Source organism: Phyllopteryx taeniolatus, chromosome 4, assembly GCF_024500385.1.
Source record: "Phyllopteryx taeniolatus isolate TA_2022b chromosome 4, UOR_Ptae_1.2, whole genome shotgun sequence".
NCBI lineage: Eukaryota > Metazoa > Chordata > Actinopteri > Syngnathiformes > Syngnathidae > Phyllopteryx > Phyllopteryx taeniolatus.
In genome coordinates this window covers 11,796,177-11,818,243 of record NC_084505.1, presented here as the reverse complement: position 1 = coordinate 11,818,243, position 22,067 = coordinate 11,796,177, and the positions used below count along the sequence as shown (strand labels likewise).

General features: G+C 41.9%; 1 protein-coding gene across 2 annotated transcripts in view; it reads left to right on the top strand.

Annotated features, from left to right (window-relative positions):
• Positions 1 to 22,032, top strand: part of adcy9 (adenylate cyclase 9) — a 41,710-nt gene extending 19,678 nt beyond the window's left edge. The window contains exons 3-12 of one of the 2 annotated variants that reach the window (XM_061769452.1): positions 3,640 to 3,830; positions 4,594 to 4,701; positions 4,820 to 5,094; positions 5,724 to 5,826; positions 7,765 to 7,982; positions 9,077 to 9,236; positions 10,876 to 11,024; positions 12,634 to 12,663; positions 17,040 to 17,322; positions 17,520 to 22,032. In XM_061769452.1, the coding sequence (XP_061625436.1) occupies positions 3,640 to 3,830; positions 4,594 to 4,701; positions 4,820 to 5,094; positions 5,724 to 5,826; positions 7,765 to 7,982; positions 9,077 to 9,236; positions 10,876 to 11,024; positions 12,634 to 12,663; positions 17,040 to 17,322; positions 17,520 to 18,524 (2,522 nt within the window). In that variant the 3' untranslated portion in view covers positions 18,525 to 22,032. The remainder of the gene's footprint in view (positions 1 to 3,639; positions 3,831 to 4,593; positions 4,702 to 4,819; positions 5,095 to 5,723; positions 5,827 to 7,764; positions 7,983 to 9,076; positions 9,237 to 10,875; positions 11,025 to 12,633; positions 12,664 to 17,039; positions 17,323 to 17,519) is intronic. The other variant, XM_061769453.1, reaches the window with a different exon arrangement.
• The last annotated feature ends 35 nt before the right edge of the window (positions 22,033 to 22,067 follow it).

The window sequence follows — 22,067 nt, the reverse complement described above, 5'->3', positions numbered from 1 at the left end:
GGCTCCCATCCAGGGATTCTGTCAGTTTCTTGATTTGTAGTCAATCAAGTTTTTGTGCAACAGAAACCACAGCCTCCTGGACATTGTTCCGAGAGGTGTAATGTTTTCCTTCACGGTATATCTCCCGTTTAAGAACTGCCTACAAGTTCTCAATTGGGTTCTGGTTAGGTGAGGAAGGGGGCCATGTCATCAGTTTTTCGTCTTTCAAGCTTTTACTGGCTAGCCACGCAGAGGAGTACTTGGATGCATGTGATGGCGCATTGTCCTCCATAAAAATAATTTTCTTATTGAAAAATGCATCTTCTTCCTGTACCACTGTACTAGATGCTTTTCTTACATTGGCCATGTCTCTGAACACTGAACATCTTGTACTTCAAGGTATTCCAGGTAGGTTGCTGTTCTGAAATATGACAGAACTTGGAGATAATGGGTTCCTGGTTGCTTCACGCTTGATTCTTCTCAAATCCTTGGCAGTTAATTTGCGTCTTTTTCTCTCATCACGTTTCTTGGAAACCTGTTGGCTATTTGCAAAAAAGTTTTTTTGGTTTTATGATCACGCCCCAATATCATAGATTTCAAGAGTGCTGCATCCCTCTGAGAGACTTTTGATAATCTTTGACTTTTCAGAGTCAGTTAAATCTCTTTTTGGCCCATTCTGCCTAAAGAAAAGAAACTGCCTAATAATTAGGCACACCTTTATAAGGGGTGCTGATCTCCTTAGGCCACACCCACCCTAAATAGACCTTACCAGGGAGACTGAGGAGTGTGATCCACCAGTCATCAGGCAGGGTCCTCGAGGGTGCATGGGAGTTCGCCCAACCAGTCTACATGTGTTTTTTGCACTTGGAGAAGGCGTTCGACCGTGTCCCTCAGGGAGTGCTTCGGGAGTATGGGATGCCGAACCCCCCGATACGGGCTGTTCGGTCCCTGTACGACCGGTGTCAGAGTTTGGTCCGCATTGGCGGCAGTAAGTCGGACTTGTTTCCGGTGAGGGTTGGACTCCGCCAAGGCTGCCCTTTGTCACCGATTCTGTTTAGAACTTTTATGGACAGAATTTCTGGGCGCAGCCGAGGCATAGAGGGGGTCCGGTTTGGTGGCCTCGGTATTGCAGCTCTGCTTTTTGCAGATGATGTGGTTCTGTTGGCTTCATCAAGCCATGATCTCCAACTCTCACTGGAGCGGTTCACAGCCTAGTGTGAAGTGGCTGGGATGAGAATCAGCACCTCCAAATCCGAGACGACGGTGCTCAGTTGGAAAGGGTGGCGTGCCCTCTCCAAGTCGGGGATGAGATCCTGCCCCAAGTGGAGGAGTTAAAGTATCTTGGGGTCTTGTTCACGAGTGAGGGAAGAATGGAACGGGAGATCGACAGGTGAATCGGTGCAGCGTCTGCAGTGATGCAAACTTTGTATCGGTCCGTTGTGCTAAAGAAGGAGCTAAGCCAAAAGCTGAAGTTCTCAAGCTCTTACCAGTCGATCTACGAACAAGATCCCGGATACAAGTGGCCGAAATGAGTTTCCTCTGCAGGCTGTCCTGGCTCTCCCTTAGAGATGTGAGAAGCTCAGTCATTCGGAAGGATCTCGGAGTAGAGCCGCTGCTCCTCCACATTGAGAGGAGCCAGATGAGGTGGCTGGGGCATATGATTCGGATGCCTCCCGGACGCCTCCCTGGTGAGGTATTCCGGGCACGTCCCACAGGGAGGAGACCCCGGGGACGACCCAGGACACGCTGGAGAGACTACGTCTCTCGGCTGGCCTGGGAACGCCTCGTGATCCCCCCGGAAAAGCTGTAGGAAGTGGCTGGGGAGAGGGAAGTTTCCCTGCTAAAGCTACTGCCCCCGCGACCCGACCTCGGATAAGCGGAAGAAAATGGATAGATGGGCTTCAAGACATGATTGATTAATCCTGTGTGGATTTTTTCCCCACACAATGTAATTTTCAATTATCTATTAAGTTATTTTGTCCATGCCTAATTTCTTTGTTACTCAGGGTTTGAGACTGCGACCAAAATGGTCGCACATGCAACCTTTTTTTCAGCATGTGCTAGTAGAAATTACATCTAGTCGCGTTCGTGCTAGCACCTATGTTTGAATGTACTCTCTAACACAGGCACTGCACTGTCTTAGACATTGTGGTTGAAAAAAGGCCTCTGACAATAATCAAATCAGTGAGTTACAATAAATGAAAATTAACATTTTATTAACATTAACAACATCATTTTGGCTACCATGTGCAGTATGCGTGTTTGTTTTCCTCGTCTGGAGTTCACTCTGTGCATTGGTCTCTGCGCCTGGGCGAGTGCATTTGTTCCATAGCTGAATGAACAGAGTGAATCCTCATGTTAGTCATCCAGTCTCTTTATATCTGTGGGGGGAGTTGGGGCCACTAGCATACACGCACATGGAGCAAGTGAGCCTCGTAAGGACCAACGCAAAGTAACGTAGGAGAAAATCAAGAGGCAAAAGGATGATGACATCACCAAAGTTAAGCCCAGTGTGGGAATACTGTATTTCACCTGCAAACCGAATGGGCAAGGTGAGCCCATCAACACGGACAAGGCAGGATGCCAAATTTGTTCGAAGGTGGTGGCAACTCAACAAATTTGAATGCCCACCTAAAACATAACCATCTAACCCAGTTTTTACAGCTCGGGGAAAAAAACTGCATCCCGAGATGAAGAGCCTTCATCCTGATAGTCAACAATCAGTGAGGCATTTGGTTGACAAAGTAAATACATACGGAACAAAGCAAGATGGTGTGTGCTCAGTAGTTCTCAAAAGAAATACAGGCCTTTAATAAAGTTAAAAAGCCAACTGTCTGTCAAACGCTTGACAGACACTATGAATTGCCTGTGAGAAAATACATCACAAACGGCATTTCCACAATTTAACAACAGAGTGAAAGATGACATATTAAAGGAAATCATAGCAGTCGCATTTTATTCTGCCACTACAGCTACTATATGTGGTTAAGCTCAAACATGTCTCCCTGCATGAGCTTGACCATAGAGTAAATAACTGCTGCCTGGACGCTGCACTCCAAGTGTTTCAAGACCATATATATACAGTATGTCCCTGATAGCCATACTACTACCAACCTTGAAGAAAACCTGAAGTGGGTGTTGATTGAATCTGGTTGGTCAACTGTGTACTGCATGGTGGAAATTTGGAAGTGTGTTTGACCAACTGAGATCCATAAAGATTCCTTCATTGTCTGGAGAAAAACCCAGTGATTGTTGACTGTCCTTTGTTGTCAACAGATACTCCACTCATGCCGATATTTAGCACCTTTTAGTACAGAGGCCATCTAGAGGGGTTAGTATTATGTGTTTGGAGAGGCTGATAGCAGCTGGCTATGTGCCACCGCTGTAATCCACTGTTTGCGTATTTCCTTGTTGGCCCTACAGCAGTGTGAACATGAGTTCTGGGATGTTGCGTAAACAGAGCTGGAGAAACAAGCAGTGTTGCATTACGACCTGCTTGGCACGGTTGGTTTGAGTGTTTATGTATATTATCACAAATTTGGCATCAAAGGGCTCCAGTACGGTACCTGTAGTCACTTTTTTGTCGCTTCTTTTTGTCTCCTTTCATGTCAACTTGAGAAAATCAGTTGTGAGTTGTGATAAAGATTTTTTTGTCTTCAGGGTTGAAAACCTACCTGATCTCAGGAAAGAAGTTGGGACACGATGTTCAGTGTGGCAGTTCTCAACTGGGAAGTGACTTTGTTGGGATGAGCCTGCCCTCCTGTACACAGTGCCATGCTCCTGAAATCATCCATGGGGGTGTCCAAGCTGCTGAACCTTTGTTGCCCAACCAGCCACCACACACGACTGGGGTAGGTAACAAGAAAACCTGAGTACAGATACGGCTAGGTATTCTCGTCTCGTCGTTTTATTTTTTTAATAACCCACCAAAGTTCTTTGCTGTTGATTAACTTTACGGTAAGCTCCATTTAGAAAGGTTAAATATTCACATTTTGAAATCGAATTTGCACACAAAATTTTTTTCAGTATTCAGATCTACTCTGTTCAAGCGCACACCCTCATCGTGCCCAAAATGTGACATAATCAGAATCAGAATCATCTTTCAGCCAAGTATGTCCAAAAAACACACAAGGAGTTATTATGTAGCCTTCAAATTGACGGTAATAAACCTGGCCATTGAAAAAGTGAGCAGGACGATATTGAATAAATGGAACGATTATGTACCTTTTTTTTTGTTTTTTTGTAGTGCATAATTTGGTTGTTGCATCAGTAGTATTTTTCACTTCAGTGTTACGCTGTGCTATTTCCACTTGTTAACAACTTGAAGACGTTTTGACTCTTATTCTGAGAAGGTTTTTCGAGCGCTATTCAAAGTACGATTGTGACTGATGCGTGCAGTGCATGTTGGGTATCTTGAGTTCTTTTTCCCCTACATCGTCAGGACCTTTGCGATGTGACTATCGCACATGTCCACATCGGGATGACCAAACAATATATTGTGCAGCCCTAATCTCAATGCAACAAGACAAGTCTTAGGACCCCCACTGACCAAAAGTGAATAAAGTCCCGAAGCCAAATCACTGATGTCTGAAGTTAACTTCTTTTGTTCTCCAGCATCCGAGTGCTTCTCGCCTTGATGTCATGTCTTCAGTGGCAGAACAGGGTGATGAAGTGGCTGTGCTTAACGGCTGCCAGGATGAGCGCAAGATTAGCAATGCTAAGGTGCCGCACATGCGTGAACACGCAATGTCAGCAACAGTGAATGTGTCTGACACTCCAACATTTTGTCCATCATGCCAAGTGTCCTTGTATCTTGATTCTCTTTCTCGTCTGTCTCCAGTACCTTCCTGGTAACAGCCTCAGAACGGCCAATGGCCTCCTGGTCCCCTCGCTGGAGGATCCAGTGAGGGCAAGCCAGAGCTCGTTGTGCGACATGCTCCAGGAGAAAGAGAAGAAGCCGAGCACAAGTACGATGACCGGCACCAGTGTTGGCATGCCAGTTGGCGCTGGACCACCGGGTACAGGAATGGAGCACTCAGCCCTTATTCAGCTGCGTGCCAAGAACTTTCAAGAAAAGAGCGACGCCCACTTTGTGGATGTTATCAGAGAGGACAGGTGAGCAACTGGAATTTTTTAACTAATGATGCCACTGAAGCATGACTTAATTTGCATGGCAATGTTATACATTAATATTATTCTCCGCTGTTAATGTAACAAAACAAAACAAAAGCTCAGACTTATTAGGATTCATCTTATTTCTAAAGAATTTGATTGTGCCGCATCCATCCATTTTCTATAGCACTTGTACTCATTAGGGTCGCAGGTGGCTGGAACACGATTCCAGCTAACTTTGGACAAGAGGCAGGGTACATCCTGGACTGTTGGCCAGTAATCACAGGGCACATAAGACAAACAACCATTCATACTCACATTCACTCCTATGAAAAAATTAGTCTTGAATGAACCTAAAATTCATGTTTTTGGAATGTGGGAGGAATTTGGGAGTATCCATAGAAAACCCATGCAAGCACCAGGAGAACATGCAAAAACACTTCTTTGTTGAAAGAACTGTCCAAACGCAGATGCAAACATATTACCATTGACTTTTGACGTTATTCAGTGAGCTAACTGTACAAGGTACGGAGTGATAACTATCAAAAGCATTGATCTTTTCGTTGTTTTTTTTGGTCTGTTGTATTTCCTCTCAGATACATATGTAGTTGGCATTTCTCTCCTGTTTTCAGTCTGATGAAGGATTATTTTTTCAAACCACCCATCAACAAGATCAGCCTCACCTTTCTAGACCGGCCTCTGGAGACAGCCTATCGCAGCAGCTACAAGGAGGAGGTGTAAACACAATTATTCACGTATACATATTCTTGTAACACACATAGATAGTGTTACAATATGAAAATATGTCAATCAATATTATATATCTTCTCATGCAACAGACCTTTAGGGTTGTTTTAACTTGTTTCCAAGTAAAAGGCCCAGTAGGGATGGTCTCACACACTTAAAAGATCCATGGTCTCTTCCAAGTACCTTGCAAGACGTCACAAGCATGTGGCCTCCTACTGTTGTACCAGTGTTACTAAATAACTCACTCATCCTCTTAGCTCAGTACTTACAAACATTTTGCAGTCATTTTCAATGTATTTGTTGCAGTAGGGACAATTGGGAAGAAACTTTGATTCAAGCTTAACTTCAGAGATGCAGTAGTCTAAGGATGGCCATTTGACAAAAATTCCCTAATCGATTATCGGGAAAATGACCAATTGTTATTTTCAAAATATAATTATTAGGATGTTTTGAAGTGCTGTTTAATGATAGTCTTGTGTTGAGAGAATGATGCTGACAGAGGGAGCTGGCATACCGGAAGTTTGCATTATTGCAGCTCAGCTTCCCATAGCTGACTTCTTCTTGTTCATCTTCAAGCCACATCAAGTGAGAACGAAGAGAGTGCTACTGCTAGTTGCATCCAAGTAGTGCACTCTCTTTCTAAAATATTGATTAATTGATTAAGCTATCCTCATGGCACTCCATAGTCTGACAACAAACATACAGTAACTGGTGGTACGCTCCGAAAGACGATATAAACTATATTTTTCTCTAATTACGGCTTGCACTAGATATCTCCAGTTAACACTTATCCTGTTCAGCGTGACTTGATTGACAGTCAGATTGTCTTTTTAAAAACAAAGCAAATACAAGCGTGTCACAATTGCAATGTTTTTTGTTTGCTTGAAACATTTTGAGGTTTCACCTCTAGGGTGTCCGACTTCCAAGCAGACTTGAAAGTAACCTTTAACCCAGCGGTTAGTGCCTTGAGATACAAGGCACCAACAGTGGTGCCTAGAGGTACAAGTGCCTGACTTAGGAATTTTTTTGCTTTGACTTGCGAGCACAAAGTTGAGATACTGTACGTGCGCTGTGTGAACCCAATTCAACACACTTCACAACAAGCAACAGTTTGGCAAATGGTGAGCAATTAAAACTGTCAAATTAAACATAACCAAAGATAGTTACACATTTTAAACTACATAGCTCTGCGTCACGATAGTCTGTTTAGCTTAATGCTAACACATATGGAAAATTCCATTTACATGCTAGCAGTTAGCATCAGTAGTCGCAATTTTAGAAACCTTAAGCAACGGATAATTCAACACTAAAGATGGAGTAACACATTTAGACAGAAAATATGACAATACTTACAGGCATGTTCTTCGTTCTCTTTGAAAAGTCACTAATATTATTACAGAGTCACTCACACTATTACTAGATGTTTCTGTTGAGTTGCGTGATTGTATTATACTCTATTGTCTCCTGGTGGTCAAGACGGGCATAGCACATTAGATTGGATTGCAGCATAAAATCATGATGCAAAAACTGTTTAATTCTTATTATTTAATCTTTTTATTAAGTACAGTATTATAGTGCAAATTTTCATTATTAAAAACAAACATTTTTTGATTCAGGGTTGAACGGAATAATGCCATTTCCGTTCATTTCAAGGGGCAGCGATGATTTGAGATACATTCTTTGAGTTACAAGCATGGTCGCGGAATTAATAAACTCGTACCTCAAGGCACCCCTATAATTTTGTCAAAGACGTTCAGTATATATTTTATATTTTTCAGTGTCTAACATACTTGAAGACTATTGCATATTTTATTTCAACATTCATAAAGGTCTTTGCTATACAGCAAGGAAGCAAGTGTGATGCATGATGCAGTCAGGCTTTCACGGAGAGTCAAGCCAACCACTTCCCTCACTCTTCTCCTTCAGGTGAAAAACCAAGTCCAAGAACAGACCTTTGCAAGCTGCACGTTCAGCTCCTTCCTTGATGTTCTTCTCAGCTTTTTTGTCTTCTTGGCCCTCACCTTGGCATGTTTCCTTCCCCCGCTGGTGAGCTCAGCCACTGTGGGCCCCCCATCTTCTGCATCACTCGCTGTGGCTCCCATAGCTGGCCTGCTGGAGCTGGCCTCTTTGGTGCTCTCAATACGGTGAGCCTACTTTGATACAGTCGATGGTATGTTCTTTCACTTTCTGTTTGATCGTTGTGGCATCTAGCTTTCATAAGTAAGGCACATCCTGAGGTCAGGTGTTACATACATACATACATAGGTGTTAAGACAGTTGGTTATTTGCTTGACACCAACCTCCACCATCGATGTACATGTGAGTGACGAGGTGAATTACTGTTATACACGCTAGCGCGCTAGATCACTGTTGTACGGACTAGATGTCTGCTGTATTGCAGTACTCTTTTTATGATTTGGTTGAGCAGAATATTAGGGAACCTTCTCAGTGTCAGTAACACAAATACAGGCAATGAAAGGGAATGTCTGTGAGGAAAATTCACCCCATACTGGAATCCCATATGCTTTTAAGTACTACATGTGTAAATTGTGCTTTGGTATGTTTTGTGGGTGTGAAGATATGATCCATCCATCCATCCATCCGCTCATTCACCCTGCCGCCAATGTTTCAGTAGAAATGCGTAAAATGTGTAATTCATAGTTGTCAAATGTTAAGGATCGTCCGTGTTTTTTTTCCAGAAATCAGTGAATGGTAACTCGTCACACCCTTAACACTGACTGTTCCGGATATCTAAAAAATCCAGCGTCCGGCATAACGGTGGCCTGGAGCCAGTTTGGCACTGTCAAGCCACCAAGATGCTTGAGTGCTTCAGACGCTGACAAATTTCATAAATTAATTTGATTAAATAAACAATATTGTTTTAAAGAAACAGGCGCATCTACATTGAACAGTCGCCCAAACTCCCTGCTTTCCAATGTTCGGGTACTGTCGGCGAAGGCTTTATGCACGCTATTTTGCGCCGCCCCAGCTACCGACGAGCTAAAGCTGTCTAGCTAACGCGGCTAGACACAATGCGGAGGCCGGATTTGAACCCGGGCCCTCAGAACTGTGAGGCAGATGTGGTAACCAGTCGACCATCATGCCACCCAAAAGTTTTCAGTGACAACAATCTTTGTCATCTTGGTTGTTTTTATCAAAGCTTGATTTTATTAAAAAAATATATTTTTTTACCCCTTTTCTATGAATGAGACTGACAGTCACATATCCTCTCCTGCAGCATGGCCTTCTATCTGGAGGAAGTGATGAATTGTACCCGCTCCCTGCTTCTGGTGGTATCTGGCTGGGCTGCTCGTCACATGATTGGGGCCGTGTTAGTCTCTCTACCCGCCGTCTCAGTCTTGTCCCACCTGACCTGGGGTGTCCAGCTACCGCTTCAGGTAAACTACGGGCCTCTAAAAGACAATCCTTGTGTCAATGCTACAAATTACCAATCAGATCAAGCCCTGCATAGGTGGGACAGAGATTGTAGCTACAGGGATGTGCAGCATATCTTGATTGCTTTTTATTAATGGCACCTTCATCTTTGGGGCGGTATTAGGAATCACACTCGTGTTTTAGGCAGGACGCCCCACTGCAACCTGATTGTCTCCCGCATCGTGGGAAGGGCAGGCTATGCCGATGAGCTGACAATTGAAATATGTATCACATTTGTACAAAATAAAAATAATAAAATTTGTTATAGTTAGTTTTAAGAATAGGGATGGGGTTAGTGTGCACTGCGATTGGTTAAGGTTAGGATTAGGGTGGGTAACAGTTAGACAATGTTCACAATGTTTTTTTGTTGAATCAGATTTTTTTATGTAGTTGTTCACATTACAAAAACAAATCAGAATCAGAATCATCTTTATTTGCCAAGTATGTCCAAAACACACAAGGAATTTGTCTCCGGTAGTTGGAACCGCTCTAGTACAACAGACAGTCAATTTACAGAACACTTTGGAGACATAAAGACATTGACAAAAAACAACAACAAACAACAATTGTGCAAAAAGATGCAGAGTCCTCAGTTCGAATGGCTAATATCGCAATAGTCCGGTGCAATGACCATTGTGCAAAGGGCACTGAGACTTCAAGGAGTGTATGCGGTTTAAAGTGACGAGTACTGCGATAATCTGGGACAATGGTTGTGCAAATGTTACAGATACTCCTCAATCAGTGTGCAAATGGAGCAGATGCTACTCTGGCATGAGTGGCATGCGGCTTCTACTGTGGCCAGAAGGCGTTCATGACGTCACACTCGTGCATAAAAGAGGAGGTCACATTGCGCATGCGTATATACACTAGGCGCCGTGTTGATTGAAGTAAATATGGCCCCTCGCTTAGCTCTCATTATGACGCATTTGTGGCAATTTCAAGGATTTTGGGCAATCGGCGCCACCATTATCTTATATTTATCAGTTCAAAAGCATCTTTTTTTTCGTCACAAACTGTTTTCTGCTGCTATGTCTGCCGTTGCCGTTTTGTGGCATCTGTTTTGTCGAACAATTGTGATGTTTGTTGCCTTTTAATGACGTATACAGTCCCCTTCAAAAGTATTGGAACGGCAGACAACGTCTTCTATTGGGCTTCCCGGGCATAGGTATTAACACTAGATAAGCCAGCCTACAATGTTTTGTTTTTTGGTCACCTTTTTCATGCCTTAGGTGTTTGCATGTCTGTTATTGAGTTTTGTTAACCGGAAAGGTGATGTAACACAATGGTAAACATGCCCCTGTCCTATCTTTTTTTAGAGTGTGTTGCAGGCATAAAATTTAAAATGAGTGAATATTTGCAAAAAAAAAACAATCAAGTTAATCAGTTCCAACATTAAATATCGTGTCGTTTTAGTGTATTCAATTGAACATAGGTTGAAAAAGATTTGAAAACCATTGTATTCTGTTTTTATGTTTTACACAACATCCCAACATCATTGGAATTGGGGTTTGTATTTAGAAACAAATCCCAGAATTAATTTTACAGGGTACTTAAGAGGTTGCTAGTTGTTTGAAATTCCTTTTTTTCCCCTCGTTCCTCTAGCTGACAATGTTCTTGTGCTGTGCAACTATCATCGCCATCATCCAATACTGCAACTTCTGTCAACTCAGTTTTTGGATGCGGTCGGTCCTGGCCACTGCTACTGGGATCGCCATATTGCTGTTGCTTTATAGCCCCTTGCACAGGTACAGGTGAATATGCTTGTACCAATTGTATCCCGCCTACTGTAAAAGAGAAGTTCTTTTTGAAGGGTCGCACTGTCGTGGTCATGGAAGAAGACTTGCATGCCAATAAATAAATTTTCCTTCTGTACATGTAGTTTGTAACTTCGCAAGTAGTCCAGTTAAAAGTATCAGTCAAACTACCACTATTGCTTACTACAATTACAGCGACTGAAATAAGTATTTAACACGTCAGCATTTTTCTCACTAAATATACTTCCAAAGGTGCTATTGACCTGAACATTTTACCGGATGTTGGAAACAACCCAAGTAATCCATACATACAAAGAAAGTTGAACAAATAAGATCAAAAATTAAAAATGTGTGTAAAAATGTGAAAGGACACAATCTGTCAGGTGGTATTACTTTGCTTGTTACTCAAAATGCCGCCATTTTGAGTATGGTAATACCACCATTAATTTGCCTCGATCAGGTGCTCTTCGCAAGATTTGTGACAGTGCAAAGAATAATCAGAAGAGTTGTCCAAGAGAGGAGAGCTTCAAAAAGACCTGGAATTAACAGATATTGTTGTCACAAGGAAAACAGTGAGTAATGTACTCCGCCGCCATAGCCTGTATGCACGCTTGCCCCATTGACCCCATTGCTGAGGAAAAACGCATGTCAAAGCTCATTTAAAGTTTGCCAAACAACATTTGGACAAGCCAGTTAAATACTGGGAGAATATAGTCTGGTCGGATGAGAGCAAAATTTAACTGTTTGAATGCCATAATGCACAACATGTTTGGAGGAGAAATGGCACTGCACATCACCCTAAAAAAGTTCGGTGGTGGGAACATGATGGAAATGGTGCTGGTAAAGTTCACATTATTGAAGGAAGGATGAATGGGCAAATGTACCGAGACATTCTTGACAAAAATCTGCTCCCATCTACGAGGATGATGAAAATGAAACAAGGGTGGACATTTCAGCAGGATAATGATCCAAATCAATCTGCCAAGGAAACTCAATTGGTTTCAAAGAAAAAAAATAAAGCTGCTCGAACGGCCCAGTCAATCACCTGACTTGAATCAAAACTCTTTGGAAAGAACTGAAATTCAAAGAAGCCCACGGAACTTTCAAGATTTGAAGACTGCTTGTGTGGAAGAATGGGCCAAAATCCCGCCAGAGCAATTCATGCGACTAGTTTCTCCATACATGAGGCGTCTTGAACCTGTCATTGCAAACAAAGGCTTTTGCACAAAGTATTAAATAAATACAAGATGGCGTGTTCAATACTTTTTCCCTGTGTCATTTCACATTTTTAACACAGCTTAATTTCTGAGTTTATTTGTTCTACTTTCTTTGTATGTATGGATTACTTGAGTTGTTCCAAACATCTGGTTAAATTTTCAGGTCAATAGCACCTTTGGAAGTATTTCTGCCGCTGTATATTTATAGCAGTGATTTCTCTCGGACATATCAGTTTTTCTCAAACTCCAAATGTGTATTCGTTGTACAATTGATAATATTACACTGTGTTATTAGTGTACTCCTAGTTTGTTTGGACAAAGAGATGTGTATATGTGTGTGTTAGCTTTATGTGACAGAAGTTCTGATTGACACCACTTTCCTCTTTCAGCTCCAGTAATAACAACTTGCCAGTTCATGGGTGAGTGTCTCCATGGGAACAGAGGTGTATGATGGATGAGTGACATTATTATTATTATATAGGGTCAACAGGAGCAATGGCTTGCTTTTTATAGTTTTCATAACTGCAGCTTTCAGGTGGCTTTTACCCAGTCTTTTTCTGCCCAATTCCTCCGTCCTTATCACTCTCTCTGTGCACCCGCAGTAATGGCTGCTAAATGTCACTTTTGTTGGTAATGACTCATACCGTCTGCACTGGTTATCTGTTTGACACGTTCCTGTTGGTGTAGTGTGGTGCACTTGAGACTCTGTCTGTCTGTCTGTCTGTCTGTCTGTCTGTCTGTCTCTCTATCTATCTATCTATCTCCCTCCCTCCCTCCCTCCCTCCCTCCCTCCCGCTTATCTGGGATTGGGTTGCGGGGGCAGCAACTTAAGCCACACTTCCCTCTCTCCGGCCACATCGTCCAGCTCTTCCGGAGGGATACCGAGGCATTCCCAGGCCGACCGGTAGACATAGTCTCTCCAGTGTGTCCAGGGTCGACCCCAGGGCCTCCTTCTAATGGGATGTGTCCAGAACACCTCACCAGGGAGCTGTGCAGGAGTCATCCTAACAAGATGCCTGAGCCACCTCATCTGTGGAGGAGCAGCGGCTCTACTCTGAGCCCCTCCCGGATGACCAAGCTTCTCACCCTATCTCTAAGGGAAAGCCTGGACACCCTATGGAGGAAACTAATTTCGGCAGCTTGTAGCCGTGATCTTGTTCTTTCGGTCACAGCTTGTGACCATAGGTGAGGGTAGGAACGTAGATCGACCGGTAAATTGAGAGCTTGGCCTTTCGGCTCGGCTCCGTCTCACCACGACAGACTGATACAGAGTCTGCATGACTGCAGAGCAGATGCTGCGACACCTGTTCGTCTCGCGTGCCATTCTTCCCTCACTTGTAAATAGGAACCGATGGTACAAAAGTGAAAAAGTGTTTGCCCCTTCCTGATTTCTTATTTTTTTCCATGTTTGTCACATGTAAATGTTTCCCATCATCAAACTAATTTAAAAAATAGTCAAAGACAACACAAGTTAACACAAAATGCAGATTTTAAATTAAGGTTTTTATTATTAAGGAACAACTGCAATCAAGCGTTTGCAATAACTTGCAATGAGTCTCTTACAGCGCTGTGAAGGAATTTTGGACCACTCATCTTTGCAGAATTATTGTAATTCAGCCATGTAGGAGCGATTTTGAGCATGAACCGCTTTTTTAAGGTCATCCTACAGCATTTCAATAGTCTTCAGGTCAGGATTTTGACTAGGCCACTCCAAAGTCTTAATTTTGTTTTTCTTCAGCCATTTAGAGGTGGATCATGTTTTGGATGATTGTCCTGCTGCAGGACCCAAGTTAATTTCAGCTTGAGGTCACGAACAGATGGCGGGACATTCTCCTTCCGGATTTTTTTGGTAGACAGCAGAATTCATGGTTCCGTTTATCACAGCAAGTCTTCCAGGTCCTGAAGAACCAAAGCATCACCAGACCACCACACTGCCACCACCATATTTTACTGTTGGTATGATGTTCTTTTTCGGAAATGTAGTGTTACTTTTACGCCAGATGTAATGGGACACACACCTTCTAAAAGGTTCAACTTATGTCTCGTCAGACCACAGAGTATTTTTTGTAAAAGTGTTGGGATCATTAAGATGTCTTATGGCAAAACTGAGACGAGCCTTAATGTTCTTTTTGCTCAGCAGTGGTTTGAGTCTTGGAACTCGGCCGTGCAAGCCATTTTGCCCAGTCTCTTTCGTATGGTGGAGTCATGAACATTGACCTTAACTGAGGCAAGTGAGGCCTGCTGTTCTTTGGATGTTGTTGTGGGGTCTTTTGTGACCTCGTGGATGAATCGTTGCTGCGCTCTTGGGAAAATTTTGGTCAGCCAGCCACTCCTAGGAATGTTCACCACTGTTCTATGTTTTCGCCATTTGTGGATAATGGCTCTCACTGTGGTTCACTGGAATCCCAAAGCTTTAGAAATGGGTCTATAACATTTTCTACACTGATAGAGCTCAATGACTTTCTTTCTCATTTGTTCCTGAATTTATTTTGATCTTGGCATGATGTCTAGCTTTTGATGATCTTTTTGTCTACTTCACTTTGTCAGGCAAGTCCTATTATAGTGATTTCTTGATTGAGAACAGGTGTGGCAGTATCAGGGCTAGGTGTGGCTAGAGAAATTGAACTCAGGAATGATAAATCACAGTTATGATTTAACGGGGGGGGTTTATCACTTTTTCACACAGGGCCATATAGGGTTGGCTTTTTTCTCCCTTAATAATAAAAAAAAAAATAAAAACTGCATTTTGTGTTTACTTGTGTTGTCTTTGACTAATATTTAAATTTGTTTGTTGATGGGAAACATTTAAGTGTGACAAACGTGCAAAAAAATAAGAAATCAGGAAGAGTGCACTTTTTCCACACCACTGTACTTGAACTCCTCCACTTGAGGCAGGATCTCATTCCCGACGTGGAGAGGGCACTTCACCTTTTTCCGACGGAGTATCATGGTCTCAGATTTGCTTCCCACTCTGCTGTAAACTGCTACAGTGTGAGTTGAAGATCACCCCTTGATGTCCTCAAAAGAACCAAATCATATCCAAAAAGCAGAGATATAATTCTGAGGTCACTAAACTGGTCCCCCTAGCGCCTTGGCAGCACCTAGAAATTGTGTCCATTAAGGTTATGAACAGAATCGGTGACAAAGGGCAGCCTTAGCGGCGTCCAACCCACACTGGAAACAACACTACTGCCGGCAATGCTGACCAAGCTCTGACACGAGTTGTACAAGGACTGGACAGCCCATATTAGGGGGTCCAGTGCCCCGTACTCCCCCAACGAGAGCCCTCGGGGGACACAGTCGAATCCCTTTTCCATGTCCATAAAGCACATGTAGATTGGTTGGGCAAACTGTTGAGAGCTGTTTTGATGGACCTCCAAACATGCGTTCAGTCATAAGCATAGTATTCTGATTAAATTACTTTTATTGGATTTATTTCATACCGAATAAAAAAACAAAACAAAAACCTGTCATGGATGTGTGTTATGGTTACTGTCTTCGCCCTGTCTCGTACACACCCGCTCCTGAGAGCATCTTCCCCACCTGTGCCTCGGTAACCCTAATTACCCCATGCATTTAACCTCGTGTCTCATTATTTCTGGTCACCAGTTCATTGTACCTTGTTGTCACGTTCCAGCATTCCTTGTTTCCACGTCACCGACTCATAGTAAGCCTAGACCCTGTTCTGATTATTGACCTTGCCTTTTTGCCTCACATTTTTTGGATACTGTTGCCTTTTCGGATTGTCTACCTGTATACCGACCTCCTCCCGTTTATTAAACCTCTCTTTGTGAAATTGTCCATTTGAATTGGAGTTGTGCATTTTGGGTCCTGTCCTTTATTCCGTTCATGACAAAACCCCCACATACTCTCCTTAAAGTATAGCGCGTTAAACAACGCGGTGCAGACGTCTCACTGACAATGACACATCCGCTACAGAAGTTATTTTCATATTGAAAGTGTGCTATATTTTCCAAATGGTTTTCTATGATATTCACAAGTCTCGGGAAAACTCCATGTGCCATGATTTACAGCCAGTCTCAAACTTCAATTAGTAGCACCTCTCACCTCTTTGGAGGCTGTGCACACATTTTCAGGTTACAAATGCTAGGGTTTCAGAAGCCTGGATGGGATAATGCGGGTAGATGGAAGGTGTGCAAGCCAGGCACGTAAAAATACGACTTAACCGCAAAGGGAAGAATATGGCCTTTATTACTTAGTTACTCACAGACCACTTATGGGTTTCTGAGGAAGTCGATTATATTTAACAACAGCAGACAAAAGGGGAAGCTTGCAGATCTGTCTTGAATTTTCATAGCAGGTTGTGTGGGGGCAACGCGATACCTGTGGCAGTGTGGAAACAAATTAAGTACGGAAGTGTGGATTCTCTGTTGACTGATCAATTTGGTTTTAGTTCCACTGTTACACCCACAAAAGGTGCCAAAACGTTATTGCAATTATGTTGTTTCCTATCTTGGTACTTTTCACAACTTCTGACAGTGGAAACCATAAACTAAACTGCTTAAATTAATTGTGTTGGTCAGTGAGGTATGAGTGTTATTTGGTGGTGCTCATTGAGGGGAAAAAGAAAAACTTCAGTGTGTGAGGAGGCTTCAAGCTACATATGAGGGGCTTGATATTAAACTGTATTTTTATAGATTTCTCAAAATTATACTGTGTGGCGAGTTATCCCATTCCTCTTTTAGTGATTTCAAGTCTTCTCTACAGCCTTTATCCATGTTGCATTTGATTTTGAAGCAATTGTTTATGACTTCCCATTTATTCTGTCCCTCAGATTGAACATCTCCATATTACCGAATGTTGGGTCAACTTCACAATCAGACCATCATCCTCCTCTAAGACCTCTTGATCTTCTGGTGCCAGAAGCAGTTCTTGCCTTCTTTCTGCTTCTTCTCCTCGTCTGGTTCCTAAACCGTGAGTTTGAGGTCAGCTACCGTTTGCATTACCATGGCAACGTGGAGGCTGACAAGCACCGCTCCAAGATCCAGACGATGCGGGACCAGGCAGAGTGGTTACTTGGCAACATAATCCCCATCCATGTCGCTGACCAGCTCAAGGTTTTTATCAAAATGTCACGCAAAAATGTTAAGACATAAGCTGATAGTTCTTCTTTAAAATCCTAAACTGTTTAAACATGTTTTAGAAGACTATCACATTTCATCAGTGCTTATTAGTGGTATTTTAAGAAATGAAATGATGATGCAATATTGCAGTAGTACAAATTTCTGATACTTTGTTGTTTATTTTTTCCCAGGTGACACAGAGCTACTCCAAAAACCATGACAGTGTGGGCGTGATCTTTGCCAGTATTGTAAATTTCAGTGAGTTCTATGAGGAGAGCTACGAGGGTGGCAAAGAGTGCTACCGTGTTCTCAATGAGTTAATTGGAGACTTTGATGAGCTTCTTCGAAAACCTGAATTCAAGAGCGTGGAAAAAATCAAGACAATCGGTGCCACTTACATGGCGGCATCTGGGCTAAATGTCCAGCAACTGGCGGAGTATGAAGAGGATTCTCCGCACGCTCACCTGAGGGCACTGTTCAGCTTTGCCCTGGAGATGATGGGCGTACTGGATGACTTCAACAAGAACATGCTGGGGTTCGGTTTCAAGCTCCGCATCGGATTCAACCATGGGCCACTGACGGCGGGGGTGATTGGCACCACTAAGCTGCTCTACGACATCTGGGGAGACACGGTCAACATTGCCAGCCGCATGGACTCCACTGGTGTGGAGTGTCGGGTGCAGGTGAGCGAAGAAAGCCACGCTGTGCTCAGCGCCATGGGCTTGGAGTTTGACTATAGAGGTACTGTGAATGTGAAGGGAAAAGGCCAAATGAGGACATTTCTCTTCCCTAAAAATGGAGAGTGTATGTGCCAAGATAAACAGGAGTTTAGTGCCTGGGTCGGACCCTCGCCAGTGGCATCATTGACAAACACTACATCAGCTGTTACCCAGGCAGCGGTCACTCAGCCTTCTTCCTCTCCGTCCACACTTCCTCCACACTTGCCAAGTGCAGTAAGGCCCAAGACGGTCTTGGCTTCGTCCACAGAAGCAAGGAAGGAAGGATATAGGGACGCTTCACACCAAGCTGGGGAGTCTGCCACCAAAGACCATCACTCCCCTCGCACCACCTCTGACCTGGTAGCCTCAGAAGGTGCACAAGTGTCCCCTCATGTGCCGTCAAATGGAGAGGAGGCTATAGTGGAGGAGGTGGATGAGCTAACGAGACTCAACGAGGAGTTTTACGCCCGCCTCTGATCCTCCTAATCTCCCCCCCGAACCCCCTGCTATCCCAGCTGCTATTAATCCAGGGCTGTTTTCTGGTCCAGCCAAAAAGTTGAGGTAGAAGAGGAAAATCTGCGACTTGCGTTGTTAAATGGAATTTAGTGTTGCAGTGGACTGAACCTGTGTTGAGCACAGTAGAGAAGGATGACGGCCAAAAGGGGCAAAACCATATTTTGTTGGTATTGTTTTTTTTTTAAATTCACATTGTAATTAAGTGCCTTCGGGACTAGAACAGAACAAATATGAATAACGAACAAAGTTAACATGTAGACTGCCGAACACTGTGGTTTCTTACGTCACACTTTTATTTTCAGTGCAAGGAGGGAAAAAAAATAAAATAAAAAAAATATCATGATTGTTGTGCCATACCATTTTAACTTGATCTTGATCTTACTTAATGGAAAATCATTTTAGATTCATAATAATAGGTGCCAATGCAGCATTATAGGCTAAGCAAGGAACTATGGGAAGAATGAGGGAATCACATGAAGCAGTGTTAACTTTTTCTATGTATTCTACTTTGACATGAGGGCTATTTACAGTATTGTGCTCACATTTTTAAGAGAATATGCTGCAAAGCAGGCTGCATAGGTTTGATTTTGTTGTACATGCACATTTAAGCACAGGTCTTGCACAATGTTTTTTCCTCGACCACTTGTTTTTAGAAGTGAAATAGCTAAAACAAAATATATTTTCTCTCACAAAGTACAATCAAAAGCACAACATAAAATTGTATAACATTTAAATTAGGGGAAAAGGGAGATCATCACAAATAGCAGGAAGGCACTTTAACTAGACTTGATACTGTGACCCAAGATCTTTCAAATGGGCATGAAACACACACTCTTTTAGGCCTGTGAAATGGTTGATTTTAACTTTAACTCATTGAAGGTAAAGGCCACACAGCAAACTCCACTTTGCAGTCTGACGAGATCTGCAAAAAGTCTGAATTATAACAAATTACATCACTGAATGCATTGCACAGCTTTAAACAGTCATCTCCTCATGCAAAGACAGGTGTATAGTATTGAAAAGCTTTTGAGTGGAGTCGTAAGTACATCAAGTGGGACTGTGAGAGACAATCACTGTGTAGACAAAAGGTTTGTTCACATCAGAAAATCAAAACACAGAACATTCATTTGTTGCCTTAGTCAGATGACAAAATAACACATTGGTCAGTCCCCCGCTTATCATCATTCAATATTTCAGTTTTCTCCATCATTCTGTGTGATTGTTGTTAAACATGTGGGAGACAGTCTCTTAATTGAGGGGGCCTCTCCTGTATCAATACTTAATGTTGTGCCACTTTAATTGTGTGATCTTTAGGTGCATCACAGCCTAAATGAGTTGATTGTTTTGTGGTGCCTAAAGGTATGAGTGTATTTGTGAGGAGTTCGCTTTTCAGAATGTATGGTATAATGCTGAGAATAGATGGTTGTATGTTCAGGGTGGTATCTACATTTCTTTTAATAAGTGTTATATTTTTATTATTTTTCAACCCCGCATTAACTGCCTGTCTCGGTTATTGTGGTGGCGTTGGCATCAAATGAAGCACTTGTTTTCTTATATCCGTGAGAAAGCGTTTTCCTTAATTAAGTTAATAAACACAGATCTAGTCGGAGCAATAGGCACAAAAGTGTTGCATTGATTGCAGTGCATTGGGCAATAGCATGCATTGATAAAAGTTTAATTACATCTTTATATATCTGTGGTGTTTGTAACTCAATACAACACACAAATACACAAAAAAATAGTCTTTTGACTCCGCACATATCTTTAGTTAAACAAAAAATACAGCAATTATGTTTTTGTGTTTAACTTACATAATACAATTGTGTGGAACAATTTAATAAGTCAATATTAATTTAAGTCATTGTTTGTCATCAATAGTTTGTAAAAATGCAGAATTAGGGGAACTGTCCGAAATGATTTATCATAATCAGTACCCTTGCACTTGTGCAATCCAAACTGTACAACTAGTGCCATCCATCCATCCATCCATTTTCTGAGCCGCTTCCCCCGCAACTAGTGCCTTATCAACAAAATACTATGGTGTATAAATATACATCAGTATGTAGCGTGTGGTTACGCATCGCATTACATTTCTCTACAGTATAAAAACTTGGAGTCGCAATAGTTGGAGTCACACAAAGTGATTTATGGGTTCAAAGCCTTGTCTACTTGGCTTATTTTCTCAGCCACTTCTACTTTTAGCCAATAAACGAATTACACAATGATCTTAAATCTTTATGTTCAAATATTTTCATATATTTGCCACATCTTGTGTATGAATAAAAGTACAAGATACATAACCAAACCTTGCAAAATAGAAGACAATCATGTTCTTCTCAACTCAGAATGACCCGTCAAAATCAGCTCCTGCCCCCCTACCGTTTTTCTGTTTTGTTATTTTATGGCTGTAACGCTTCATTAATCTATTAGAGCTACAGTGTTCCTAATATGGGACTGGATAAATAACCAATCTAAATATTGAACACACATGGTCGTGTTATGGAGACATAACAGCTTGACACCTTGTTAGACACACAGTATGTTTAATTGGATTTTAGCACCACACTGTTAATTTCAGCATCACTCATTCGACAAATGTGTTTAATGAGAATAATTTATTGGATAACTCTACAAACATTGCAACACACAGGATTCTTCAGGTCCCTCCGTTTTGCAAATTTAAAGGACACTATTGATTGATAAAGTGTATTGCAATAGCTGTTTTGCAGGAAAGAAAAGGGAAGCTGCCTTTGTGTAATCACAAAAACCGCTTGTTGCATTGAACACAAATAAGGAATCACATTTTTTTGGGCCAGCAAAATTAGGAACAAGCAAATTCACCATTTTGCTAGCTCTTGTTCAAATCAATGCAACAATATAATCCCAATCTGTCAAATGAATCTGGACAGGTTATCAATATAATTAACCCTTAATTTCAATGTATTTATGTTTTTTAAGTACACTGGGGCAAAAATGAGGGCTGTTTGACAACAATGCTTTTTCCTTTATGCGTTGGTTTAATGCTCATGAGATGTATTATGTATGTTTAGTGCACATTACCCATTATCCTATATCAACACATGATCATTATCTGTACACATTTTGCACAAAGCACTCAATGTTTGTACATATGCAATTAGTTTGTCACAATTGTTTTTATACATGAGCATGTGTCCGACTTTGCCAGAAAACTATGAAAAAGAGACACTCGTCTCACAACTGATGCAATGTGTGCCTATTTGAGTGTGGATATGATTTTCATTACTCTTTATTTTTCAGTATGATTGAAATAAACTTGCAAGCAGAAAAAATGTTGTGAACACTGTAAAAAGATGGTTTCTTGTCAAAGATGAGCATTACAGCTTTGTTTTAAAGTATTTTTTGATGGTCCCTTGATCCCAAAAGACAGTTTTTGATTATTTTTCAACATGTGAACGTAGAGTGTGTATAAAACTGTTTGACCAACTTATTTTCTGCCTGCATTTCATGAAGTTCAATGTGATT